Source organism: Tiliqua scincoides, chromosome 9, assembly GCF_035046505.1.
Source record: "Tiliqua scincoides isolate rTilSci1 chromosome 9, rTilSci1.hap2, whole genome shotgun sequence".
NCBI lineage: Eukaryota > Metazoa > Chordata > Lepidosauria > Squamata > Scincidae > Tiliqua > Tiliqua scincoides.
The window spans coordinates 20,718,409-20,739,334 of NC_089829.1; the positions used below are offsets into that span (position 1 = coordinate 20,718,409).

At 46.4% G+C, this 20,926-nt stretch overlaps 1 protein-coding gene across 1 annotated transcript in view; it reads right to left on the minus strand.

The window, feature by feature from the left end:
- CFDP1 (craniofacial development protein 1) overlaps positions 1-20,926 on the minus strand; it is a 28,410-nt gene that overhangs the window by 3,403 nt on the left and 4,081 nt on the right. Inside the window, exons 4-5 of the mRNA XM_066637068.1 lie at positions 19,041-19,147; positions 10,647-10,748 (exon numbers count right to left, since the gene is read on the minus strand). Coding sequence (XP_066493165.1) covers positions 10,647-10,748; positions 19,041-19,147 — 209 coding nt within the window. The remainder of the gene's footprint in view (positions 1-10,646; positions 10,749-19,040; positions 19,148-20,926) is intronic.

Below are 20,926 nucleotides of genomic sequence, written 5' to 3' on the forward strand. Positions count from 1 at the left end.
GTTTCTATCTTTCAAGAAACCACAACATTCAGGTGTTTCTTTCTTGATCTGGTCGCACATTCTGGCCTCCATCCTCCCACGCTCAGAGCAGATGGAATAGCTCGGCTCAGCTTGTCAACTGCTTCAAGGCTGCATGGTGCCGGTGGCCTCGAACTGGCGACCTTCGGATGTTATCTTCAGGCAAATGGAGGCTCAACCCTCTAGACCAGACCTCCTGCCCATATTCTACCATATCTAGAATATGATCAAGGTATGTACATTTTCTCTTCTGTCATTTGCAGCTAATGAGTTCTCAAGTGAGAAAAAGTGCTTATTTTTGGTCATGAACTGTTTAATGACATCACTTCCTGCCTAATGACATCACTTTCAGCCCTCAGCAGGCATCATGAATGCTATTCAGCCCTCTGTATGAAATGAGTTTGACACCCCGATCTATGCCCTGTTCACTGATGATGTTCTGATATTTCATGCTATTTGATTTGATTGCTGTTTTTAGGAAATATTGTCAGCTGTCCTGATGGTCCCTTAAGTGAACCTGAAAGCCAGCCCAGACATAGTTCAAGTAAATACATGAGAAAAGAGGCATCTTCCATCCTGGCTTTTCCCATACCAGTTCTGCAGATCCTATTGGCCCCAAGATGAAGCAAAACCCTAAAACACAAAATCCAGAAGCTCAGCCACTTGCCTGGTAGTAAGTCTTTCCACCCCTATACAACAACAAAGCGCCACTCTGCAGGTTCCAGAGTGTGTGGAAAACACCACAGGGCTTCAACGGGGCTGCTGCAGGTCAACTGGTGAAGACTTAGAAATGCCAGTGCAAGTGTGCATGAGCCATTGAGCGGAGCCTCAAGCCTACAGTTTATTTGCATTCCTGGGATAACTTCCTTTCTGCCAATCCAGGGGCATTCTGAGAAGTTGGAGAGGAAATGGTTTGCATTCTAAGACAGTGGGGGGGGGGGCGGGATGATGCAGCTATACATGCCTCAAAAATTTAACTGGAAAGCCATGAGTCATTCGGAGAGAAATATTTTCCAGACCTTTTATTTTCAAGATCCTGTCCAAAGTCAGGACTGTCAGGAGTGCAAGTCTCTCTGTGTGTTGCCTGGTCAGAGCCCTCAATCCAAGGTGAGACTGGAAGTGTGCTTCAGAGCCATCAGGTGAGCAGCCAGGCTAGAAAGGGACAAGGGGCAAGGTAACATGCACTGAGGCAGGAAAGGATGGGCCACACACCAGCCTGCCTCAGGAAGGATGTCACCCACCCTATCTTATTTAGACTAGGGCCTGCCAAACTACAGCCTACAGGCTGTTTTGCAGGTGCACTAGATCCAGTCTCAGGCACAGTGCAATGGTAGCAAAGCCTCACAGTTCTATGCTGCAGTTTCCTTTTTTTGGTGCCCAATCTTGACAGAGAGTGGCACCGGGCAACTGCTTCCCCTTGGAAATTCAGATGCAGAGCCTTCTGGGGCAATGTGCTGCAGAACTGGCTGCCCAGTACGACTCTCTCCCAGGACTGGGAGCAAAGAATGGAGGCTGCAACACAAAACAGTATGGCTTTACCACTGCCGCGCTGCTCCCACGATAGTTTTGCATGGCCGCGGTTCGGAGATAGCTGATCTAACGATACAGACAAGGACCATCTCTATGATTTGGGCAAGTTTGGCCCCAGGCATTTAATTTTATTTATAATTTTTCTTTCCACCCTTCATAAAAAGTTCACATATATGTTCAGGGCAGCATTACAATTGCCAGAAGACATTTCAACACGCCACAGCAAACATCACCCATAACAAGAACAAAACAGCGGAAGCAGAACACAATCAGCACTGGAAAGGGCAAATGACACATAACAGCCAATTTTCTGACAAGGCCTAGGAAAAATAAAATGCTTCTGGAGAAGGGCCTTCAGTGAAGGCCTTCAACACACAGGCTGTACACATGGGGAAAGATAACAGAATGTTCAAGTTGAAGGGACTTTGGAAGTCATCTAATCCAGTGGTTCCCAACCTTTAGGAACTCAGGGACCACGAAGGCAAAATTTTGAGACGGTGGGGACCACATGCAACCCCCCCACCCTCACACACAAAAAATACAATTAAATTTGTAATACATAAGAAGATTATTTAATAATTAATGTGATGGTTGTGCTTGCATTTGCTTCACTAGCTGTGAAAGTCTTGGGTTTACATGGAATACATAATAATTCCCCCCCCAACTCAGAGGTTTTCATACCCACCCAATTCAATCCAGCTACAGCATCCCAGCAGATGGCTGTCCAACCTCTGCTTGAAAAGCTTCAGTGAAGGAGAGCCCACAAATGCACAAGGCAGATTGTTCCAGTGCTGGACAGCTCTTGCACTCAGGAAATGTGTCCTTGTGTCTACCCTAAATCTACTTCCCTGTAGTTCCAATCCATTGGTTCTAATCATGCCCTCAGGAGCCACAAAGGGCAAGTCCTCTATGTGACAGCCCTTCAGATACTTGAAGATAATCAAAATAAGGTTCCATTCCCAGAACCCCTGTGGATGCCAAAATCAGTGGATAACAAGATTCATGACCTGTACCCTCTAGGTGTGAAAGAGCAAGAGAAATGGCTCAATGGGAGGCTTCTGCAGCACTGATTCACAGGACCTGTCTATGCTCGTGTGGAGGTGCATAGTCTTTCTGGCTCTTTTCCAGCTCAGGGTACAGTGCTGATTGCCCCACAGATGCACAGCTTTCTTGAACCTTCCTGACCTTTCAAATAAGCACAGGAAAGCTTCAGAGCAGGTGTGCTTCACCCCTTTGCAGCCAGCATAGCAGGCAGGCACCACCCCCCTCTGTCTCCCTACAGTGAAAGGGAGGGGCTGCCAGTAAAAGCAACAAACAGGCCTGCAGCAGCAGCAGCACTTGAAATCAGTTGAGCCTCCCTGGCTTCTTCTGGATGGACAGGTGGGACCAGGTAGCTGCAAGTAGCAGGCTGAAGAAAAGTGTCTTGATGACCCCCTCCCCCACTCAAGGGCTGTCGTGTAGATCCCTGACGACAACCATGAAGCTCGTGCTGCTGGGATGGGCTTCATCCTTCTCCCACAAAACCAGGAGGGACAACAAAGCCAATGCATTAGCAAGCCCTCCCCAAAAGAGAGTCCAAACAGAACTGTCCAGTAAGGTGGGAAACACATCCTGCCTGGAAAGCGAAGCAGATGAGATGAAGAGCCACCGGCCGGAGCGCATACAAAAAGACCTTTTCCCAAGCCAGGGACTGCGCAGCAACTGTTCCCAGGAACCCAGTGCCAGCCTCAGTCAGATAGCTGCTACTTACGAGGCTGGACATGCACAGTTGGAATGAGAAATTTAACACGAGGCGCCTGTTCTCCCCAAAAGGTCTGGGAGCTGGGAAAGGAGACGTTTTTGTCCAAAGCACAGCAGAGGCCTCTGGCTTTTACTAGGACTGGCAGGTTCTTGAATGCCAGTCCCAGCAGGGCCCATGACTGCTGCCCAATTAGAGACCCGGCACTCTGCCTGCACCCCCAACATGAGGACAAGCCAGTTCTCTTCAGAGCGTGCCGCTGTGCTCCAGGGCAAAATGCCTGCCGTTACAGGAGTCGCATTTTGTTCCAAGGCACATTTGCAGAGCGGCTTCAAGCTCCCCTTTTGGCTGGTGCCGGCAGAATCGGTGCTTTGCAGCTGTGCTCCCAGCCACCACAAAGCACAGAGCGGCTTAATGAAGGACAGATGCTTGTCGCCTGGCCCCTCCTCCACACCACTTGGGCAAACCAGTGAGCCTCTTACTAATTGCCCTGCCTTGCCCCCCCCCCCCGTCCAGGCACAGTAGAAGGGCCCAAATGTCCAGGGAGTGTGAGGGAAGTAGCATGGCAGCTCTATGTCAGGGACACGCAGCCACCAGCGGCTTCGGCTTCATAAGCAGTGGGAAATGATTTCCACAGCTGGCTGGCATCCCGTGCTGCCAAGAGATGCTTGCTTCCAAGCAGAAGGTTCCTTCCAAGCAGATTCATTGCAAAACTCACCGTCCTTTCAGAAGGAGGAGTGCTTATAGGACCAACAGACCACTGTACACATGTGAGCAAGACCTGGCACAGACACAGGCCTGGACTCCAGGAGTGTACTTCATTTGGGGCTATGTCTAATTGCCTGTAGCCACTGTTTGAAAAGGGCTCCGTTTTTTTGAGCAAGAGGCCTCTTGACGGGAGCTTCAAATTAAAACAAGGCCAGAGTGGGGAGGGGGAGAAAGAGAAAGTCTCTTATCTTGAGGCAGCCAACTAATGGGAACCACAACAGCACATACCAGGGGTGGTGGTGGGGAGGGGACAACACACAATCCAGTGTGGCTTGACAGTAAACTTAAGAAAACTGTCCATTTAGAACTGATCACAGAACTGGTGGGGCTGTTCTGTTGGTGTGCTGGAAGTGCCGTGGGGATAGGCTGAGGCACGAGGCCCACTCTGGCTCGACAAAGAGTTTTCTAATGATTATTAAATCTGTAGATGGTATGACATCACCTGGACAATAACTGCTTTCCCGACTCACATGGCTGAGTACAGTCTTGCACCCTCTGGTGGCTGAGATTCCTAAAATAATCTGTTCATACTGCTCAGACATGACTACACTGAAAGTGCATTGAGCGGGAACTTTTTCCATGGACTGGATGTCCACAGGCTGGATACCCCTGCTGTACTTAGATGCAACATCACAAGACAAGATTGCAATGGATCTTGAAATGAAGGCTTAAGTTACTCTTATGATATGCAGGCTATTAAGCAGCTTGCAATGTTGGAGCTTATGAGGAAAGGCTACAAAGTTTTGGGGCTCTTCCATCTAGAGATGGCATCTGAGGGAGAATACGATTGACAGCCCAATCCTATCCACACTTTCCTGGGAGTAAACCCCATTGACTCTAATGGAACCTAATTCTGAGTAGATAAGCATAGGATTGGGCTGTCAGATGTAAAAAATATGGGATGAATAGAGTGGATAGAGGGAAGTTCTCTCTCTCATAAAACACCAGAACTATGGGACATCCACTATAACTGACTTGCGGGAGAGTCAGAACAGAGAAAAGGAATAACTCTTTGCCACTGGACACTGTGATGGCACCTGGCCTAGATGCCTTGAAAAGGACTGGACAAATTTATGGAGGAAAACTCCATCAAAGGTTGCAAGTCAAGATGACTGTGTGCAATCTCCAGGTTTTAGAGGTAGCCTATCTCCAAATGCCAGATGCAAGGGAACTGCAATGGGACACAGAGGTCTTCTTGTCTTATGTGCTCCCAGAGTCATCTGGTGAGCCACTACGAAATACAGGAAGCTGGACTAGATAGACGCTTGGCCTGATTCAGCACGGATCTTCTGCTTGCTTAACTATGGAAAGCAAATGGCAATCCAACGAAGTGAACACAGGTCCTGCCTGGTGATGCTGGCGATAGGAAAAGCAAGCATCATTTTCAGATAAGCAGACAGAGCTTTGGGCCTGGCAGGAGGATCAACTTCCAAACCTGATTGCTGAAGAGTTTTCTGCTTGGAGACAGCTTCAATATAGACAGCTAGAAAGCAATGACACTGTGCAGTTACAGAGGAAGGCTGGGATTATTCTGTTGCCCCTGCAAGCTCTGGAGATGGGGCTGCAGCTCTGTGGTAGAGCAGCTGCTCAGCAAACAGAACATTCCTGATTGGAGAGCTGGAAAGACCTCAGTCTGAAATCCAGGAGAGCTACTGCCAGTAGCCACTATAGACACAGTACTGAGTGAGATGGATCAAGGTCTGGCTCAGGAGCAGGCAACTTCCCAAGGTTGCTCCATTGCAAACCTCAGTTGCAAAGCTGGACTCTTCAGGACAAAGTCCTCTTCAGGACTCTGTCCTGACTCTTCAAGGACAAAGCGGTACTCAGACTAAAATGGACAAACAAGGCCAGGCTTCAAGGAGTGGAGAAGTCTATATGCAAGAGAGGAGAGGCTTTTCTGCCTACCCTGGACTGCTTAAAACACGTGTATTAGTGAAGCCAAGATTCTGATCCAGTGATTCGACTGCGACCCTTGACCCTTGCAGTCATCCTGCAGCCTGGACAAAAGAAATTTGTTTGGACTTTAGTTTCAAAGCTGAAGTTGGCCTTTACCTCATTTTAATTTTCACCAGCCTGGGAAGAATCAAGAGGCCATGGAGGTCACAAACTCAGAGCTGTTATTTTAGAGAACAGCAAAAAAAGAGAGAAAGAACAAACCCAGTGTTGATGGGAAGAAATTCTCTAATAAGGCAAAATGGGAGGCTGAAGGTATTATTGCAAAGGGGGCTTATTTTCTCTGTCACTTCAGATGTGATTATCACACTGAATTGAGGTTACGCAGAAGGGGGATTTCTGGAGTGAAAAATGGAAGCTTTGTTCTTGAAGCAGTGGTGCTGAGTGCTTTAAAGGGTGGCAACAATATAACATGGGGCAGGGGGGATGACAACAGATAGATCTTGCCCAACTAGCAACTGAACTCCCTCACCCTCTAGCATCTGACAGTAGGATGTCCAGCTATAGTAGGGTTCATGGAAAAACATCAGTGGAACAGCACACATCTTGCATTCAGTGGGTCCGTTTCAATCCTTGCTGGGATCTTCACGTAGGGCAGAAAAAAATTCTTGTCTGAAACTTTGGAGGGTCACTGCCAGTCTGTGAGGGTATTACTGAGTTAAACCAGTCAAGAGTCCAATGCAATGGAAGGCAGCTTCCTACATACAAGCAAGGAGTTATTTGCACTTTGGAGAAACAGGCCCCTCTCACACATACACACTTTGGAAACATTACATAAACTAAGGAAATAGCAGATGCAAGACACACACACAGCCTACTGTATCTCTTCTTCCTTGCTGATAATTAGCACGTGAATCTTGTCCCATCAAATCCCTGTCCTAAGATGTACACAGATTTTAACAAAGCAAGAACTATACATGCCCCAAAGTCCTGTGTCACATTCTTAGCACAGAAGGAAAGACGATAATTCTCAAATCTGCTCCCTTTGCTTATGATTCCCCAGGAAAAGCTGCCCACCTCATCTAGAGCCCATTGCATACATTACAACTCTCCTGGAGGGTGCCCAAAAACTGTTCATAAGAACATAACAACAGCCCCACTGGATCAGGTCATAGGCCCATCTAGTCCAGCTTCCTCTGTCTCACAGCGGCCCACCAAATGCCCCAGGGAGCACACCAGATAACAAGAGACCTGCATCCTGGCGCCCTCCCTTGCATCTGGCATTCTGACATAGCCCATTTCTAAAATCAGGAGGTTGCACATACACATCATGGCTTATAACCCATAATGGATTTTTCCTCCAGAAACTTGTCCAATCCCCTTTTAAAGGCATCCAGGCCAGATGCCATCACCACATCCTGCGGCAAGGAGTTCCACAGACTGACCACACGCTGAGTAAAGAAATATTTTCTTTTGTCTGTCCTAACACTCCCAACACTCAATTTGAGTGGATGTCCCCTGGTTCTGGTGTTATGTGAGAGTGTAAAGAGCATCTCTCCATCCACTTTATCCTTCCCATGCATAATTTTGTATGTCTCAATCATGTCCCCCCTCAGGCATCTCTTTTCTAGGCTGAAGAGGCCCAAACGCCGCAGCCTTTCCTCATAAGGAAGGTGCCCCAGCCCAGTAATCATTTTAGTCGCTCTCTTTTGCACCTTTTCCATTTCCACTATGTCTTTTTTGAGATGTGGTGACCAGAACTGGACACAATACTCCAGGTGTGGCCTTACCATCGATTTGTACAATAGCATAATATTAGCCATTTTGTTCTCAATACCTTTTCTAATGATCCCAAGCATAGAATTGGCCTTCTTTACTGCCGCCGCACATTGGGTCAACACTTTCATCGACTTGTCCACCACCACCCCAAGATCTCTCTCCTGATATGTCACAGACAGCTCAGAACCCATTAGCCTATATGTGAAGTTTTGATTTTTTGCCCCAATGTGCATGACTTTACACTTACTTACATTGAAACGCATCTGCCATTTTGCTGCCCATTCTGCCAGTTTGGAGAGATCCTTCTGGAGCTCCTCACAGTCATGTCTGGTCTTCACCACTCAGAAAGGTTTGGTGTCATCTGCAAACTTTGCCACCTCACTGCTCAACCCTGTCTTTAGGTCATTTATGAAGAGGTTGAAAAGCACCAGTTCCAGGACAGATCCTTGGGGCACACCGCTTTTCACCTCTCTCCATTGTGAAAATTGCCCACTGACACCCACTCTCTGTTTCCTGGTCTTCAACCAGGTCTCAATCCAGGAGAGGACCTGTCCTCTAATTCCCTGACTGTGGAGTTTTTTCAGTAGCCTTTGGTGAGGGACCGTGTCGAACGCCTGCTGAAAGTCCAGATATATAATGTCCACGGGTTCTCCCGCATCCACATGCCTGTTGACCTTTTCAAAGAATTCTAAAAGGTTTGTGAGGCAAGACTTACTCTTACAGAAGCCATGCTGACTCTCCCTCAGCAAGGCCTGTTTGTCTATGTGTTTTGAGATTCTATCTTTGATGAGGCATTCCACCATCTTACCCGGTATGGATGTTAGGCTGACTGGCCTATAGTTTAACAGGTCCCCCCTCTTTCCCTTTTTAAAGATTGGTATGACATTTGCTATCCTCCAATCCTCTGGCACCGTGGCCATTTTGAGAGACAAGTTGCATATTTTAGTCAAGAGATCAGCAACTTCATTCTCCAATTCCTTAATAACTCTAGGGTGGATGCCATCCAGGCCCGGTGACTTATTGATCTTTAATTTATCAATGAGGTCTGAAACATCTTCTCTTTCAACCTCTATCTGACTTAACTCCTTGGTCAGGAAGGGCCATTCAGGCAGTGGTATCTGCCCGAGGTCTTCTGCCATGAAGACAGATGTAAAGAACTCATTTAATTTCTCTGCCATCTCTAAGTCTCCTTTTATCTCCCCTTTCCCTCCCTCACTGTCCAGAGGGCCAACCGCTTTTCTGACAGGTTTCCTGCTTCTAACAGATGTTCATGTGACATCTCCTCCATGCAGGGGGCTATAATGCAAAGCACTGCTTACTAGTGGATGCAACACATTACATAGACAGTTTGCAGGCCTGTGCCAGTTGGGCACTGGCATGGCACTTTGCATGTGATATTATGAGGCATAGAAATAGTTGCCAACAACTTCCATGCAGGAATCTATAGGTTACTGGGATTATCCGCAAGCCACATATGCGTGGCAGGACTCTGAACACCCCGATCTGGAGATAAGATTGCTGGGACAGTCCACACCAACTGCAGCTACCAAATCAGGTCACATTTGTGGACAGTGCTACATCTGGCCTTCCCTTCTCCTCTGTGGCAGCAGGTTAAACTGGGCATGTCCACTTATCACAACTTTCCATAGAAGATTAAAAGAGGGTTTAAGTTTGAGATGGAGCCACCTCAGGGAACTTGGGAGGAGGTGACAGAGAAGACTTCAAAACCCATTTCATTGTGTAAACTCTCCCCAGGGATGAGAGTCAGAAGTCAAACTTGGGACAAGAGCCTATCATGGATCTACAGCACAAGGCCACTTAACTGGTCCGTGTCTGAAATATGAGCATATCTTCACTGGAATAATTTAGGGGTAAATATCTACCTATGTAACAGGCTTCTTGCAACCTGCCCCACTTGGATGTCTGCACTCAACTTGCATTCCAGGCGGCCGGGAAGAACCCTGAAGGGCCGATTTGTCCATCTGAACTTTGCTCAGGCTTGGATATGGACATCAAGGAATGAGATACAGAGGCTCCTAAAGCACCAGCTGCGTGTTTTGTTGACAAGAGATGCATCCGTCTTTGCAAAAGAGGTACAGGGTGGCAATGCCTTGTGCAGAGGAGTAAAACTCATGGCCAAACCATAAGGTTCATTTTCTGTGGGTTTCCTTTTCAAGTCTCAAGCCTCTAGCAAAGTCCACTCATCTCCATTATTTTATAAGCGGATGGGGCTTTGAGGACACAGGTTATGAACATTGATGTGATCCCTGGCGCTCTGTTGCATGTACCAAAGATAAGAGTAGCAAGCAGAAAAGGAGAGGGTTTCCTTTCCAGAGAAGGTTGCAGGGAAAACAGGCTTGCTGCTTTCTGCTGCTGCATCTCCCTGGTGAGCACCTCACCCTATTGAAGCATTTACCACTGGAGTCTTATTTAGACAAAAGGCTCCTGCTGCAACAGTACCAGGTTGAAAAACAAACCTCAGCACAGCAGCACACCTACCTGGTTTTACAACAAGACCCATTACCCTGTGCAATTACAGCTCAGAAGTCGAGGAACAGAGCAATCCAGGAGTGCAAATACAGAAAAAGCAAAACACTACCGTCAGAGGGACTTGAACTTCTCCGCTCCCCTTCTACCCCTCTTCAGGGGTAGAAGAGTGATAACTCAATTATGGAGTATCCATGTGAAGGTGTCCTTCCCCCCACAAGATAAAACCCTCAGAATCATCCCAATTCATTCATTCACTTCGGCTAGTGGCAGAGAAGCAGGTGAAGATCTGACCATGAACAGAACCCCAGAAACTCATTAATGGAAGAAGAGCTCCCACTGGTTGCAAGACCTCAACAAGTACCCGCTCTCACCTCCAGAGCAGAATTCAGACTTTGAAGTGACACAGTAAGGCCAGAGCACCAGGACTCACCCAGAAACCGTCGGATGGGAAGTGGAGCCAGCCACCTTCTGCTCTTGGTGTTTCAGAAATAACTGCGCTTCTTCTGATGTAGCATCTACTTCCTTTGTGACCCTGGTAACAGAAGAGGCGAGAACAGGAGGGACGCATATTAAAGTGAGAATATTTGCGCGCAGCCCAAACCAAGCAGCTGAAGGGCTGCTGCCCACCCAGCCACCTCAGATAAGAGTCAGTGTATAGGGACAGACTAGGACATTCACATCCTACTCAACTACAGAGCTCACCAGGGGATTGTGGGCAAGGGAGGCATTCTCTCTCAGTCCAGACTACCTCTCAGGGCTGTTGCAAGGATAGTATCAGGGACAAGATTCAAGAGACCTTCATTGGTATAGTTAAAATACATGCAATGTCAGACAAAAGTTGGATGACCAAGGGCCCAATCCTATCTAACTTTCAAGCACCAATGCAACTGCCATACAGCCCCGAGGAAAGGGAACAAACATTCCCTTACCTTGAGGAGGTATCTGTGACTACCCCCACCTCCCCCCGCAGGATGCAACACATGCTCTATTGGCACTGCTGCATCAGCACTGGAAAGTTGGATAGCATTGGACCCTTAGCCATCCAGATCGTCCCAGTCAGCATTAAACCAGACATCATTCTGTAATCTCAACGATTTGTGTCCACCATAGAAGTATGTCTCTTAATAATCAATTTTATGTATTCAGCCACCACCCCTGAAAGCTCCTCATCTATCCCTCTAAGGGGTAAAAGATTTTATTCTGGTCACAGTTGGGACAGCATATACCGCCTCAAGCCTGGTTAAAAATCTAGGCAATTGAAAAGCTCAGCAAGGACCATAGTTCAGCGGGTAGAGCACCAGCTGTACCTGCAGAAGGTCAGGTTTCATCCCCAGCAACATTTCCCAGTTGGGCTAAGAAAGACACCCTGTCTGAAAGCTACTGCCAGTCAGTCCAAGCAACACTGAACTGCATTAACCAACAACCTGACTCGACATGAGAAAGCTTCCTATGTTGATGTGCTCTTTCTGTCCTGCTGGCATGCTCTCTCTGTCCTTTCTTTTCCTACTGGGAAAAGAGGCAGTTTCCAAGGGGTGGTTACAGAATCATGGATTTGGAAAGGACCTACAAGATCATAGAGTCCAACCCCCCACCGGTGCATGCTATCCACAATTACCGCATCCCAGATAGGTGGCTATTCAGTTTCTGCTTAAAGACCTTCAAAGATGCAGAGCCTAGCACTTTCTGAGGCAGACTGTTCCACTACCAAGCACTTCGTACCATCAGGAAGTTCTTCCTTACATTTAACTGGAATCTACCTTGTTGCAACTAAACCCATTTGTTTTGGTCCCAGGCAGTCTCTTCTAGATCCGCTCCCATTTGCCCATACCCCTCTTAAACTGTGGTGCCTAGGACACAGTACTCTGGGTGGGGTCTGACTAAAGCAGAACACAGGGGTAGCCTTACTTCTCACACTCTCTCTTATGCTTTGCAGGGAAACAGCAACTGTCCCTCTTCACTCCAGCAGAGCATCTTTCCCAGTGGCTGTTTGCCAATGTCTTTCTTCAGATTGTGAGCCCCAGTGGGACTGGGAACCAACCTTCATTGCTTCTGCTATGTGAACCACATTGTGAACTGTTTTTGTTTTGCTATATACATAGTTATGTTAAAAACAGAAATACTTCTTCAAACAGGTGGAACTATGCAGCAGGCTCTCACAGGGCCAAGAATTACTAAAGGCACTTCTGGCTTCCAGCTCACTTAGAGGAATCTGATCCCTCTTACCTCCTTCTCTTTTCTAAGTTTGGAACTGCTGCCCTATGTGGTGCATTTCTCTCCCTTCCTTCAATCCACCTTTTCCATGTGGCCTTTAGCTTATCCTCTCACTCTGCATTCCCAACCATAAACAAGCTTTAGGTTGTCTAACTGCATTCACCCACATTCTCCCTGCCCTTCTCCCTCTTCAATTGTTTCCTCCACTGTCTGTTTTAGGCTGCAAGATCCTTGGGGCAGAGATTTATTCAAATTGCCTGTGTGTGGTGCCACGTACACTGAAATCGCATACTTTGACTTGGAAGTATCTGCTACAACGTGTGTACGTAAATAAAGGGCCAGAAGACTTTGTTGTATTTATGTATCACAATGCAGAATAAGACTGTTTACACTTTGAGTGACACCATCATAACTAGACACTAATATCACCATAAGTCCCTTGTGTTGAACTGGGAGTTTTGCAGATGTGCCATAAGGCATGTTTGTGCCTCTGGTGTAAAGATGCATGCTGGCTCACGGAGGCCACATCCAGCCTCCACAATGCCTAGACCTGGTGAGTTTGTGCTAGCTAAGGGTGGCTGGTGCAGAGGGTTTGGGAGGGTGGAAATGCTGGTATTTTCTATCATCCAACATTTTCCCTACAGTTGGCCATGTCAACTTACACACTAAGGAGAGTTTATTCCCACGTTTCATACAACATCGTCTATATATGAAATCTACAGTCTCCACTTTAAACAAGTCAAATATGTAGCAACTTCTAAGGACCCTGTAGCTCAGAAGATCCTTTCCAAACCTAAGGCAAAAATCTCCTCGACCTTGGTATATGCAGAGCTAGCCTACAATTCCCTAATGGAAAATGGTACAGGCCATATGAACACATTTTAACTGCCTATCGTGCCAGACCACTGATCCATCTAGCCCCGTGTTTGTCTTCTCTGGTAGTCAGCGGTGCTCTACGATCCCATGCAGAAAGGTCTCAGTCTGAGATTCCGGAGATTGCTGTTTACTGGAGATGCCAGGGATCCAAGTCAGGCCTTTCCGCATTCAAAGCCTGTTCTATGTCACTAAGGGTTTTCCTTCCCCTACCCCAACCCCACAGTGTAAAATGCCAGTAAGGGATGAACACATATACGCTAGTGACACAAACCTAGGGGGGTTTGGGGTGCTCAGAGTTCTTGGTTCTCGAACGCTAAAGCTCTCAAGGCCCACCCGTCCTGTAGTACTGCCACCACCCTGTATGTACCAGTGTCTCAGTCCAGGGACACTGAGACACTCTAGGCTTCATTCTATCCCTTGCAGGCACTGAGTGTTTTCTCCAATTAAAGCCTCAGTCCTCAAGTTACTAGACCTCAGTGAGCACTTGGTAGCTTGCTGAACGGCTAGGCAGGATTCTGAACCTTTGTCCCCAACAGGCAATGAAACAACTTGGTAAAAGAGATTTAGTTTATTAAGTACATAAGGTTACATAAAGTTACAGTAAGGCAGCAAATGCTAGAGGCATAAACATCTAGGAAACATATCAGCAATAAAATAATAAAGCTAGCTGGCTATCTCTATTAATCCCTATCTCTCACCTGAGTCAGTTACTCTGGTAGATCTTTTAGCTTCAGGCTACCTGTAAGGCCAGATGCCCATGATGGACAATGGGCTCCAGCGTGCAGGATGTTGCACCCAAAACCTCTGTCCAAGAAGGAGCCAGACACACCTTTTGGACACTCATTATTATACTTCTCATGCAAATAAAGTGATGCCTCACAAGACGAATGCCTCGTGCAACGAAAAACTCGCAAGACGAAAGCGTTTCGCGATTTTTTTGGTGACTCGCAAGACGAATTTTTCTATGGCTGTGCTTCGCAAGACGAATATTTTTGCATTTTTTTTGTTTTGGTTTGTTTTAAATCGCACAACTGTTAATACCCAGGATGCATTGAAGTTTTGTGCTTGAAATTTTTGAAATCCTCTGTACAGTATGTATGCCTTTAAAGAGCACTTAATAAACACTTTGTAAACCAAATTTGACTTTGTTCTGACATTTTTTGCCCATAGGAACGCATTAATTAAATTTCAATGCATTCCTATGGGAAACCGCGCTTCGCAAGACGAAATTTTCGCAATACAAAACGACTCGCGGAATGAATTAATTTCGTCTTGCGAGGCATCACTGTAGTACTGAGGTGACTTCATACTTATTTAGACTGTCCAATCAGAAACTTTTGGGGACAGAACCTTCTCGGAATGGGCCTGGTTGCTAGCCCTCCTAGTTCTTACCCCTCCCAACTGGAGATCCACAGCTGCACTTCATCAGCTTGATAAGGCGCCTTTCTGTCTGCAGAGGTGCTAACATTCCAATGGGTTGTAATTCTTGTTGTCTGTCCTTTCTGGCCAGCAAAGGAGAGACAACAATCTTTTTGTTTGTTTACTCACATTCTTGCAGCTAGGAACTGCTAATCACTTCTCCGTTACTGACTTAGTTTGGTTCAGGCTTCACATGCTAACCAAGGCCTAACGTACATATCCATGACAGCTAGATACAAGAAGATTGGGAGTGGGGGACAGAGAACATTCTGAGGCCCTAGTATGAAAAAAAAAAAGAATTTGATATTGGAAACACACTATCAAAACACTTCAGATTCCACACATCTTCAGAAAGAGTTTCTTGGTCATGTCCTGGAAGAAACATACTCAGTCACCAGGAATGACCCCATCCATGAGAAGATTCTGAAATGCTATCATTTCTCAGGCATGCATTCTGCAACCCAACCCCCCAGGAGCTGAAGGTTGTTTATATGGACTATTCTGAATTGTATTTCTTTGATAAATGTATGCCCCATTTACAAGGTGAAACATTTACAAGGTGTGTTGCTGGTGGAGAACAACATAAAATAAAACTGTGTAACAACACCAAACAATAGAGCAGCATTAAAACAGTTTCTTAAAGTTAAAAAGCTTGACAAAAAACAAGATCGTGCTTTTTCCTGTTAATTTCATGTGTTAAGTCATGTTGCTAAGGGAAGGCTAGGAAGATGTTGTTAGCCCCAGTTATTGCTGTTGTGAGACGCCCTATCCCACCTTCTTTCCCCCCACACTTCCTCTTCTTTTTCAAATCCAGGGAGCAGGAACAGTGAGCAGCTGAGTCTGGCAATTCATTGGGGAAAGGGAGCAGCAGTTGGCATGCTGCCTCAGGTGCTGTGAGAGCCCTGGGCCAGCCCTGCTGGCCACTGACAACGTGCCTGTAACACAATAAGAAACTGCAGCAGAGCACTACTGTCTCATGAGTGGCTAAGAGGAAGCAACAGTTATACATGTCCGTGCCTCACCTTTTGCTTTGCAAAAGGAGACAGTGCTGCATTTTGCCCAGAAACCTACAGAGACTGCATGGTTTATTCCTTGTCAATGGCTTTGGAACATGCTTAGAAGAGGAAAGCAATTCAATCCTCCTCCACTTCAGGAGTCATCACTCAGCACATAATTGCAAAAGGGATTCTAGGAATGGAAAAAACTGCATTACTAGGCCCAATCCTATCCAACTTTCCAGAGCCAATGTAGCTATGAGGTAAGGGAACAAACATTCCCTTACCTTGAGGAGGCCTCTGTGACTGCCCCTACCACTACAGGATGCAGCGCACACCCTGCTGCCACAGCTGCATCAGCCCTGGAAAACTAGATAGGATTGAGCCCAATGTCTTATAAACACTGGCCAGCAAAATGCCTCTAGGTTGCTCAGAAGCAAGGCATCATGGAAGCAGTTGCCACATTTGTTTTCTGCATGTGGGAAGAGGGTTTACACTGCCTCCAACATGCGACAGTATCCCTATAATGGGTTATAAGATCCTCAGTAAACTCAGCAGTGCTGTCTAATCCATGTTTAATCCTGTCATTCTTGACCTTGCAGTTTATTTAGGCAACACCTGTCAATGACATCTGTCAAGGATGGGTAAGCTTCATTTTTCCTTGAAAACTTCCAAGGAAGGAAAGTCCACAACATCCCGAGGAGGGTCCGTTTATCCTGTTACTGAACTGATCTTTTTACTTAGGAAGTTCTGCTAAATGTTTAACCCGAAGCCGCCTTCCTGTTATTTAAACCCATGGCTTCCTGTTGTATCCTTGGTAGATCTGGTGAACAATGATTCTCTTCCTTCCTAAACGTCTGAAAAGTGTCAACATCCCCCCCACCCTGTGCTCTTTCCATTCAGGTAAACAAGCCCAGTTCCTCCAAATGCCTCCCTTCTATGACTTTTGTTAAGATCTCCAATGCTCGTATGCATATTCTCTTGTTGTTGGCAACCTTCAGTCTCGAAAGACTACGGTATTGCGCTCTGAATGGTGGTTCTGAAACAGCGTCTAGTGTGACTGAAAAGGCCAATTCAGGAGCGACAATCCCTTCCACACTGGGAGCAAGTGCAGTCTGTCCCTGGTCTGTCTCCCTGGCTATGGGCCTTCCTTCTTTGCCTCTTTGCCTCAGTTTGTCGGCCAAGTGTCTCTTCAGTTCTCTAAACTGTGAATATTCTCCTAGGATGATAGAAAAACCATGGAGATTCCAGAACTCTTTACTTATGTCACAACAGACATTTATCACAGTAAGCACTGACAAGACGTTTCCCTTGTGGCTCTAAGCTCTTGCTTTTGGTTCTTCACCTACATTTTGGGATCTGTAAGATTAAGTTCTATATAAGACAAACAGCCAGCATACCTGCTTCACACTGTAAAGTCCAAATGGGGACTCATAACACATTAACTGCCACCGGCGCCTAGTACCGTACTCCCAATTCTGTTCAGATAGACAGGAAAGAAAGGATTCATTTTGGTTCAGTGGATAAAGTGGAGCTGCAGATCACTAGGCTGTGATCTCGGGGGGGGGGGGGAAGCAAAAATAAGAAAGGCATTTCTAAGCCAACCAGATAAGTAATGTTCTGATATAATCTTCAATCTCTGGATGGCAAAGCAGAGTTTTAATCCCACTTCCTAGTCCCAATGAAAACTCACTAAGGGCGCAATCCTAACCCACTTTCCAGCACTGATACAACAGCAGTGCAGCTCCGAGATAAGAGAACAAACATTCCCTTACTTTGAAGAGACCTCCATGAGTGCCATCTCACTGCAGGATGCACCACACGATCCATTGGCACCCTATGACAGTGCTGGAAAATTGGTTAGTATTTGGGCCTAAGTGAGTGAGTAAGGGGCTATGGGTACCAAAAAGACCACCTCTTCCAACCACCCACATCAACTTCCCCCACTGTCATGAAATCATGTGATTCTATCTCTCTGTGATGTTGTGTCTGTTCTCTGTGGAATTCTCTACATGTCTAGGTTTGGGGGACTTCCTTCCCACTTGCCTCTTGCTAGCAAAGTGTTTCAGAGATTCTTCGTCATTTGCATCCCTACTGAAACTCAGGAATGTCTCAGATTACTGTTGGCTGAAATCCAAGCAGGGAAAGGTAGAGTTCAAGTTTCAAGGTATACAGCACTCATCCAATCAGAAAGCAGGATGAGATCCTGCCAGCTGAGCGATAAACTCTGCAGCAGGCAAAACCTTTTTCTCTTTCCATCTGACCGGGAAGGGGAGAGCCTAACAAGCCCATTCTCTGTAACTAGGAGTTGGATGAGCTGGTGAATCGACCATCCTGGTATGATCAGATAGGGACTGTGTAAGTAGCACCATCAGGTTTTATTTTATGTGGCTTTGTCTGACTTCTCTGGGTACTTACAAACCAATTCAAAACTTTGTGGCAAGAGTTCTCAGTTACAATGCATGCATGTGATTCTGCAGTGCTCTGATGTCATCTGCTGGTGAGATACGATTGCAGTGAATTGGTTTCCATTAAAAAAAACTTTTTTTAACTTGTCTCTTACTCATTTGATTCGGGTATTCCTTTTCTTCTATTTGACTTAAAAATAATAAAAACTTTTTGCATATTATTCTGTTATCTGCATTCTGGCAAACAGCGGGTTGTCACGTCTCCTTGCTCTTCGGTCGTGACCACGCATGTGATTTCAACAGAGAACCCTGAGTTTCAGTATTGTTCCAGGAGGGGGGTTCTGCTTGGGGACCACCCTCCCCCTGGCTAGCCTGATCTCCTGGGCTGGTGACAGCAGATTCAAACATACTACACTAGGCACTCCCCTGGATCAGTGTGCGGTGGCCCCTCTCAGGACCCTCACATCCACATATTGTGATTGTTAGAGAAGGATCTGCTTTGCGAGGCGAGTAAGTATATAGTAATGGCATCCATTCTCTGCCCAGGGAACCCCAATTGACCTTTCCACCCCAATTTCAGGTGAAAACAGCCCAACCCAGGAATGCATTTGGAAAATATATAGTTGCTTGGGTTATCTGAGCAAGTGGCAGTCTGCCTGCCTCACTGTTGGTTTCATTTTGTGTTTTTTTTTTATGGCCCAAGTCTTGCTCACTATGTTGTTAGCCATTTGGGGCACCCTGTTATGGAGCAAAAAAGCATGACAGTTTACAGTAAAATTACCATTTCAAGACTATTTTGTCAGACACAGCGAGAGAAGATTGTCTCGTTCTAAGTGGAAAGCCGATTGCTCAGAAGGATGAAGCAAATGGCTTCCTGTGGGTCCTCACTGCAAAGATGCAACCAGTGAAACTCACCTCACTTCTTCACCAGCAAAGTCAAACACTTTAGTGATGGCAACTTTAGGCTTCTCAGGCTCATTTACAGCTTCCTGAGGCTTGTGAAAGTTCTTCTCTTCAGCTAGCTGCAAAGCAGATTACGAGAAAGCGTATCTGTTATAACACCAGGCCCAACCCTGACTTTCTCTAGCGTTCACTATAGCCTGAACATTTCCAGACTTGCAACTCTTGGGTACTTGAATCCCTTGGCCCCAGATCTGGATAGGAAGAGGAAGAGGCTTCACTTCTGTTCTCCACTCTTGGCCACCTCCTCTCCAGGGAGCAAGCCGACTGATGTCTGAACTCTCTATGCCCCTCCCCAACAGGTTGAACAGACTGCTTCAATCCATGCATATGCCCAGGCTGCCCTCCCAAGCCTGTGCAGCAACTGGGATACTGGCAGGCTGACACTGTAGTGCCATTATCATAGCACCCTTGATGCCTCTCCAGTGCTTTTTCCTTGTCAGATACTGCCATTTGCAGGTACTGATTTTTACAGGGACTGCACAGGGCTGGTTGCCCGACAAGCCAGGATAGTGCCCACTGCCAGAGTGGACAAATCCACCTCCAGACACACCATACATATAGCCCCTCTATGCTGCCAGTAGTCTCCTTGCAATCTCCACTACCACTTAAGCTTAGATGTCTCTAGCACAATGGTTCTCAAACCAGGGGTTGCAACCCAGATGAGGGTCGCGGAATGCAGCGTACTCATAAGATGCATGGGGCAGATCATGCGCAGAAAACTGGGGCCTGGAACCTGAGTTTCACAACTTAGGGGCTTGCATATCTTGCACCCAGAAATTATCACTCCAGCAATTTCTGACCTCATGTGCACAAAACAGGAGCAAAGGTCTCAGCACTGATTTACTCAAAGAGGATTTATATCCTGCTCTTAACAGCTAACAAACTCACAATAAAACCAAAAACACATCTACAAGAAAGAATCAACAAATCATAATTCGGAAGCCATTTTCTACTAAGTCAGACAACTGGGTCCACCTGGCTCACAGTCACGTTGATGCTGACTTGCAGCAGCTTCAGATTCAGGTGGGGAGAGGGTCTTTCTCCGCCTCACTTAGAGGTGGGGGAGGAAATTAAATCTGCAACTTCCGCATGCAAAGCAGGTTCTTTGCCACACAGCGACAGTCCCTTTCCTTAATCCAGAATGGCAGCAAGGTCAAGACTGTGTTATAAGTGGAAGAAAAGAATAGCACAGAATGTTTGAGTTGGAAGGGGCCTTCAAGACCATCTATTCCAACCACCATGTTGAAGTAGGAAAGTCCTCTCGAATGCTTCTCAAAAGGTTGAGACTCTGTTTGAGGACAGAAAGGGAAAACCCATCACTTCCCTCAGTAGCGCCCTCATATTTTTTTTTTATAAAGGTCAACTTTTGGGGGCCAAAAAGTAGGACACACATTTCTAGATAATTAATAAAGCCCAGACCTATCCACAATGCAATATTGTGGCTTTATATACAAAGCTACAACCCAATTCCCAAAATAGGGTGTCCTGCAAGATACACCATGTCTCTTGAAAGAGAAATGGCATCTAACATGGCAAGAAGGGCAAAGGCCACATACTCTCACGGCAGATTTCCAAGGGGCTGGAATGCTTCGTTATCTTATTCTCACCTCTCCCAGCAGCTTTTGAGGAAGGTAGAAGAGCCCAAAGCCTTCCTCCTGCCCTTCTCACCATCATTTCTATTCTCTGCAAATCTAAACCCTAGAAATGAAGATAATAGTAGGCAGGTTTGTTTGGAACAGCAAGACTGGGGGCAGGGGTGGGAGAAGGCACATTTAAAAGCATTCATTGCAAAGACCCACAAGACTATTTACTTGTGGGGTGCCTTCCTCATAAGTTTG